Here is an 8101-nt window from a genome sequence, read left to right on the forward strand (position 1 = left end):
ATAAAATCAACAGACACTAGTGCAAAATTGAAATTCATGAATTAAGGATGCATCAAAATCGAAATATTTAATTGGCAAGAATATTGAATCTAGAAGTATTTGATAGGCGAGAATAACAAATTAAATATTTGACGGGTCGAACCAAAGAAATTGAATTTTTAGAAATTGCCATCTTCAGACGAAGATATTTATAAATTAAAATTACAGCTGATAAGGAACTCTTGCATGAAGTGTAGAGACTCCTGATCAGACAACATTTAATCGAAGGAAACCACGAGGGAGAACTAGTCTCCCTGGCAATAGTAGACGATAAAGTGTATGTTCTACCAGACAAAGGAACAGGATATGTAACAGGTGAGACATCAGGCATACGTGTTAATGGGCGAGCATACTATACACATTAGAAACGCGGAATATTAAGACGTCAAATTGCTTGAGAAAATTAAATCAATCTCTTGCAATCATAAAAGACTTGAGTGTGTTTGGAGGAGGTCTTATGTTTAGATTTTCTGAAGAGCACACTCATCCTGGATTCGGTTTGTTTATGTTTAGCAAGTCGAGTCTGGGATTTCGGACCTGAATACAAAAACTGTAACCAGATACAATAATCCTCAATTTTTCGGTCTCTTTAAAATTAGATAAAAGAGAATTCACAGGGGATCAATGGAGATGTCTAACTGTGTTAGAAGCTGCATTGTTGGCCGAAAATAAGCCAATGTATCTACCAGGTTACGGTCCGAAGAGTCCAATGTCAACAACAGCTGTAATCGAGTATAGGTCAAGGAACATGAACAAAGACTTGGGAAACACGGAGGCGAGGGCCACAGGCGAGTCCAAGTCAAGCAAATTGACTGGAGGCGAGACGAATGGCGGCGAGATAAGTGCAGGCGGGAAAAACACAGGTAATATTAATGTTGACAAAACTGACCAAATCAAACCGAAACCCAAGATTACAGCAGACAATAAAGTAAATATTAAATTGAAATTGATAAAATCTAATCTAGATGATGAAACAGTTGAGCCTAACGGCAACAAGACTGTCAAGACAGTTTCTGTAGACATACAGCTGGCTGAGCTGAAGAGCATGGTGGAAAAATTGTGCAACTCAAATATAACTTCAACAAAGGCACTGTATGAAAGTTTAACAGAGAACAGAAACCAGTTGAAAATAAATGCTGAGGCGAGAGCAAAAGATAAAAAGGAAGTACAGGAGCTGTTGAGTGCCCTGGACAAAAAGCACAACGATAAAATAGAAGAAGTAAAAAGAACTTTCAATGAATATCGCACTAATGTCGAATCATCAATTAAGGTAACAACAAACAAGAAAAAATTAGACGGAGGAGTGGCGTCAAATGAGCATACGAATCTAGAAAATCAAATTAGTTCAATAGTCAATAAGCAGATTAATGAAATTAATCAGACAAAGTCAAGTCAAGGAAACAATCAAAATCCGTTGAAACAATTAACTAGCGAGGTAACAAATAAATTACAAATAGAATTGCTTAACAAAGGAATGAGCTTTAAAAGAGATTATAAAATGGACAGCAAAATGAAGTATGAACATTTCTATGATTATTTTTCATCAGAAATCAAAACGAATAAACTCTTACACATCATTGACGATAGCATTCTGGTTACTGTGGATGAGGAAACTCTTGCAGAACAGAAGCATAAAGTTAGAGAAATTCTGATAAACCATTTGGATAGAAGTTATCACCCTAAAATCGTCAAACTACAAGATCCAAAAGAAATATTGAAAAAATTAAAAGAATTAAAAATGGCCGAGTTTAATGTAACTTCACACTCGGTGAGACAAGACCTGTATAATATGAGATACAATCCAAACAAAATGACAGCTGGCGAGTTTAATGATTTATTTGATGAGAAAATTGCAACGTATAAAAATGCTCCTGACACCATTCCTCTGAGTGAAAGCGAAAAGAAAGATGCATTTTACAATGCAGTAAGAAAAGCTTTTCCGAATATTAAAATCATTGAAAAAGTAACAAAGAAAGCTATAGGAGTGGGCTTAACGTTTGGCGAGTTGAAAATTGCGATGTTAGAAGAAGAAGCTACGACGAAAAGTGAGCTCTTAGATTCAGATCTTAAAACTGCTAATTTTGCACAGCACAAGGAGCCGAGGTGTTTTGCCTGTCAGGCGTATGGGCACAAAGGACCAGACTGTCCCAATAAAGGGAGAGGATACTTGTGCTACAAGTGCAATCAATTTGGGAATCACAAGGCGAGAGATTGCCCAAACATCATTAACAATGACAATGCACCAAGTGGTCCGGGATACTCTAAACAGACTCCAAGGTACAATTCCAATTCAAAGATTAATTATAGAAACAATTGTCGAGATCAATATAGAAGTAACGATAAAGGAAAGAAAAGGCCAATGAGAGGTGAAACATATGGTCCAATTAAAAGAGGAAGATTCAATAAGAGTAGGTTCTCCTATAAGAGAAGCGAGAACAAACATAGGTTTAAGTCATCTCACAAATCAATCAAGAAATCTAATCCCGACAAAACTACAGAGAAAAATAACTCCAATCAAGGTAAGGAAAAAGAAAATTATGATCAATCAACTACTGAAATATTTTATGCAGATAGTAAACAAACAAATGGAAATAAGTAGGGGTGTGCGAATATTCGAAAATTCGAATAATTCATCGCGAATCGAATTCGAATAATTCGATCCAAAAACGAATCGGATAATTCGAAAATTTCGAATTATTCGAAGCTTCGAATTATTTGAAAATGTCAAATTATTCGAAAGTTTCAAATAATTTGAATCATTTCTTTCTGGTCTCACAGCCGAGACGATTTGGTGAAGGGGAAATGCATCAATGAGGAGACGGTTTATGTGGTATCTCTAATACATGGAAGGGAGGAGTTCTCTCTTCTTCATTTGTTAGGACACACCCAGGGAAAGACTTCTGGGAGAAAAGTCTGGGAAGTTTGATGGGTGAAACTTCTTCGAAATTATTAGCTGAATTTTTGCGGAAAATTTCCGAATCTAAGAGAGATAGTGAGATTTTCACAATGACCTTTTTGATAGCTCTCGAATAGCTCTAAAAAAAAGATGCTAACAAGAATTCTGATATCCACATTCGATTTTGACATATTCAGCGAAAACTACTAGTTGAAACGGATTGAAACCGTTTGACCGCTTAACTAGTGAAATATGTTCAGCTTTAGTTACAAAGAAAAAAATCAATTGCAGTTAAAATATTTTCATGTAATTCTCCTCCGATTGAGGGGAATACGAGACATTTTGTTGCAGTTCAAGAATCTATGCTCGAATAAAATTTTTTCCTTCAATAATGAACATTCCCTTGCGTTTTCCATTCATACCGACCGATTTATTCTCCATGAAAAAAACAACATATTGAATTTCATTCCACTAAAATTCATCAATTTGCATGTTCTTCAGTTTAATCCGGGAAAATATTTATCTCCCTCAGAACGTGAAGTTTTGATAAAATTAAAATAAAACAGTTGAAATGAAGTCGAAATTGAATAACCATCGAAACTGAGGGTCACCAGATTCAAATATGAGCGTCCGGAATGTAATATAGTTGGAAAAGTGACTCAACAATATAATATAGATAAGAAAATGACGGTAAAACATACCGACTAAAGTGACCCTCGTGGCCCTCAATTTTAACCCATATTCAATATAAACCTTCCCTCCTACCCATTTGTTTGTCATTTTTTTTACCTTCACTTACAATCTTTATTTGTGACCTTTCTGACTCTCATCTTTAACTATTATTTTCGATACTTAATTTCGACTCTCACTTATTACCTTTATTCTGAATCCATAATCTCGTCGATCATTTCTGACCCTTATTTATAACCCTCATTACCGGCTCTGACTTATGATTTTCATTTCTGACTCTCACGTCTGAATAACTAGTGGAAGTTCAGAATAGTGAGGGATACTGATTTGAGTTTCCCGCCATATGCGGATTAATGCCAATTTTGAAAAGTCACCAGGCTGGCGCTAGTGTCGGTGTTGTTATTGTTTATACCGTACCGGCGCCATAAGACTTAAAAGTCGATCTGTCCACCTGGAGGTAGAGTGTCAGTGAATAAATTCACAATATTCTGGAATTTAATTATTCATTTCCATTTCATCTGAGTCAAAAATGGATAATGATGAGAATCGTGAAGAGGATGTTCCATCAGATAACGATGAAAATGGGGCAGAAACATCAAAAAATCAAAGAAGTGTAGCTTGGAAGTATTTCACTGAAATGAGAAAGGACGATATTAAATGTGGGAAATGCAATTATTGTGATGCCGTAATGCAGATAAGAAAAGGTAAGTACTGATTAATTAGTTTTGGGGGCCAAATTACGATGGTGAATTTATCTAATGTAAATTTATTAATCAACTAAGCCCTCTTGGATTCGATGTTCAACTCTGGTCTTGGGCATAAATGAGAGGGTTAATCGTAGACATTCATGGACAAAACTTCAGAATTGAATAATTGTTCAGCATTCGACAACCACCGTAAAAATTAGAAGAGTTGTAAATAGTTATTCCAAGTTTAATTATCCATAGGTACATTCCTTATTTTTGTGGCTAGCTACTTCATGCATATCGCATTTTCTTTGTTCTGCATGGGCATTTTGTTTCCCTTTGTTCTACCCTTTGTTCTTGTATTGGGGGGGAGGGGGTGATATTTGCAAATGGTAGGAGGGACTTAGTCCAGTGGTGAGTCTGTCAATCACCGCGCAGAACACTACAAAGGACACGGGTTTAAATCCCGAGTGCATATAACTACTTTTTTTTCGATCGCAATCGAGTTCGGATTCTATATAATTTTATACATGAAACGCTGGTCATGAAGTGATCCTCAAACCCGAGATCACGAGGTCATGAGGTCAGCCACGATCGGTAGTGAAACTTACATTGATGAAATTGGGATTTGAATCGTAATCATAATATGCCCGTAAGGTAGAGAAGAAAAATTTGAATGTTTTTTTTGCAATATCACTGCCGCAGAGTTAAAGAAATGTAAGTCCAATGCTCTTCTTTTCTTTTCATTTTCTATCGATGAATTAGTTTCCTGCAGAACAGTCATCTCTAGATAAATTTCAGTTGATAGAATAGAGCATTCGAAAATGATGATATAAAAAGGCGTATCTCCAGATTTAGAGATGAAACAAGTAGTTTTCTCGCTGACCAAGATCCGAGAATGAAGTCTAATTTCTTGCGACATTTCTCTAACAAAATCTCATTTGATCGAAAATTTCTTCAGGTACGACAACTCCGCTGTTCAATCATCTAGCATCGGCACATCCAGACGTTGCTATGCTCTGTGAGGCGGAGAGGAAGAAAAGAAAGCAGGAATCTGACCATCACGCACATTCGAAAAGGCAGAGGAGACAGATGAGTCAAACAAAAAAGAAGAAAATTGACGAACTGATCACAGAAATGATTGTTCTCGATCTCGAACCCTTCTCAGTTGTCAATCGAAGGGGGTTCAATAGACTTATCGAATATTTTGCTCCAGACTATGCTCCTCTTGATCGTACACACATATCTAGAGATCTCCTGCCAGAACTCTATGAAAAAACCAAAAGAGCTGTTGAGGAAGAACTCAAGAACGATGTGGAAAAAGGAATTAATTGCCTATCATTCACCACTGATGGCTGAAAGTCAGCAACAGGTCATTCCTACTTNAGAACTCAAGAACGATGTGGAAAAAGGAATTAATTGCCTATCATTCACCACTGATGGCTGGAAGTCAGCAACAGGTCATTCCTACTTGTCACTTACAGCTAGTTATGTCACTTCTACTTTCGAGCTGAAGAACTTTACGTTGGGATTAGAAAATTTACTGAAAGAGCACACTGGACGCAACCTGAGAGATACTTTGGAGGCCATGCTCAGCGAATGGGCTTTGTCTGATTTAACTAACGTTCCAAAGTATTTCGTGACTGACAATGCTCGTAATATTACATCAGCAATTTCTGCAGGTGGATGGAATAGTGTGTACTGTTTTCCACATACTGTCAATCTTGCCCTTCAGGACGTTATACAAGGCATCCCGGAATTGAACGAAATGCTCACAAAGGTATGCAATTAAACGCTTCTCTCTCGAACTAATTTTATAGTTAATTATTTTAACTATGATAACATAAGAATTTTTAAACCACAAATCTGATCGAGGCCAGTCGACACTTGTCGGGAACAAAAAAGAAGATTGGATACATTTGTTCAGTTTTATTATTCATTTGGTAAGTTCAATGATTTCAAAATTCAATTTCACANACAATTATTTCAAAATTCAATTTCACAGGTTCGTAGGATAGTCACTCACTTCAATCACTCTGATCCCGCTAGAAGAGCATTGAAGAATGCTCAACTTGAAAGAGGAGTTCAAAATCCCTTATCGTTAGTTCAAATGGTGGTCACGAGATTCAACAGCGAATACCTAATGTTACACCGAGTTGTAGAGTTGAAACAATCCCTCCCAGTAGCGATTTCAAATACTACTCTGAAAGAAACTATTAGTGGTCTTGAATGGATTGAACTGGAGAGAGTAGTGAAGGTACTCGAGCCATTGGTCATTGCGACGGAGAAGGCTTCAGCGAAGAAGACACCCACCTATTCCATGATCATTCCATTGATTCGGGGAATGATTCATAAATTGGAGAAGCTCTCCGCGGACTGGATATCTGAGACACCATCGCGAAGTCTAGCTGAAGGATTGATTGAGTCAATCACAGCCAGATTCCCGCAGTTGAATGAGCAAAAAGTGGCTACATTCCTCGATCCCAGGTGCAAGGGGGCTCTTTTCACACAGGAAGTGCAGAAAGAAGTAGAAGATGCGATTTTGGAGGAGATAGAGGAAGAGTTCGTATGCAGTAGTCAATCGTCAAGCAGCCAAAAGACATTGAGCGGCAGTCAACAGTCCCAGCAGTGTAAGTCTCGAATATTATTGATCGAGTGATCAAAATAATTTTCACTGTACAATTTCGAAAAAATATTTAAATTCCATGGACAGTCGACTACGAATTTCCAGCACAGTGGCACAGAATGTGATTTAGGGGGAAAAATAATGAAAATTCGGGTTTTCCAGATAATTCTGTGAATTTTCCGAATTTTAGGCAGCATGAAGACGAGAATTCCTCAAAGTCTTTGAATTTCCAATGGTGTATGAATATTCAATACCGAATTACATTGACTTCTCTGTGAAATTTTTTTTTATTATTATGATTTATTTCCCCGGAAAACGTATTTCGTATCACTGTCCTGGAAATTCAAGAATATATCTATCGGATTTTCGAGTTTTCTATTAATTTTCGAGGAGAAATTCAATTGACATTTATAGTTCTCAATAATTTTTCCACCCAATTGTGAATTTTCAATGACGAAATTCCTTGAAATTTCAGTGGAACTTGAACGCTTGTATCGTTGACTTCAACTGACATGCGAATGATATTATTCAAAAAAGTGGTCCCACAGTGGCTACTCCATAATCAGCCCAGTCCAGGATACCTGTCATTGGTCAGCTTCATCAATTAATAACGCGTTAACTTTGTGGATATTTATTATTTGAATTTTGCAGCAAACGCATCCGATTTTTGGGACTTTATCGACGTCATCCGTGGGAATCAGTCTACATCAGGGGATCAAGAGTCTGCCACACGTCAAGAGATCGCTGGTTATTCATTGCTTCCACCTTTAAAGAAGGGAGACGATCCTCTTGATTGGTGGCGAAGTAATTCTACAGTATTTCCCAATTTGGCGTTCCTGGCCCGTAGATATCTCAGTATCCCCGCCTCTTCCGTCGACAGTGAGACACTCTTTTCTACGTGCGGACAGGTGGCGGATAACGATCTACGATCAAGATTGCTCCCAGAAAATGTTAAAATAATAATTTTCCTCAACAAAAATTTGTAAAGATTCAATGCGAAGGCACCACTCATGATCTTGTAGATGTATTACACCATCAAAATTGATGAAAGAATACCTACAATATGTATCATTCACTCTCACAGTATCAAATGAGACTGATAGTTAAGTAACACTGATTCAAGTATAACAAGGAAAAATATCTTTCCTTCCATCAATTTTTGTT

The 8101-nt window shown here is 37.1% G+C and overlaps 2 protein-coding genes across 2 annotated transcripts; both read left to right on the top strand.

Annotated features, from left to right (window-relative positions):
- The first annotated feature begins 247 nt into the window (after positions 1–247).
- On the top strand, positions 248–2965 carry LOC107042688. The gene is made up of 4 exons (XM_015263836.1): positions 248–354; positions 639–902; positions 1005–1554; positions 2818–2965. The coding sequence occupies exons 2-4, from the start codon at positions 716–718 to the stop codon at positions 2963–2965; spliced, it is 885 nt and encodes a 294-aa protein (XP_015119322.1). The 5' UTR covers positions 248–354; positions 639–715.
- A 1189-nt stretch (positions 2966–4154) lies between these two features.
- Positions 4155–7816, top strand: LOC114841452 (zinc finger BED domain-containing protein 4-like; the record flags this gene model as incomplete). Its single annotated transcript, XM_029126440.1, has 5 exons — positions 4155–4329; positions 5273–5481; positions 5528–6091; positions 6317–6941; positions 7589–7816. Coding segments are annotated over exons 1-5 (1801 nt in total), but the record flags the coding sequence as incomplete, so codon positions are not given.
- Between the last annotated feature and the right edge of the window lie 285 nt (positions 7817–8101).

This window comes from Diachasma alloeum, unplaced genomic scaffold (genome assembly GCF_001412515.2).
Source record: "Diachasma alloeum isolate Michigan unplaced genomic scaffold, Dall2.0 Dall_scaffold_00504, whole genome shotgun sequence".
In the NCBI taxonomy this organism is placed as follows: Eukaryota; Metazoa; Arthropoda; class Insecta; order Hymenoptera; family Braconidae; genus Diachasma; species Diachasma alloeum.

Coding starts and splice junctions, on each gene's coding strand:
- LOC107042688 (XM_015263836.1), top strand. CDS start 716: ATGTATCTACCAGGTTACGGTCCGAAGAGTCCAATGTCAACAACAGCT. Junction 903..1,004: donor TGCAGGCGGGAAAAACACAG/GTAATATTAATG, acceptor AATCTAATCTAG/ATGATGAAACAGTTGAGCCT. Junction 1,555..2,817: donor AAAATGGACAGCAAAATGAA/GTATGAACATTT, acceptor CTGGTCTCACAG/CCGAGACGATTTGGTGAAGG.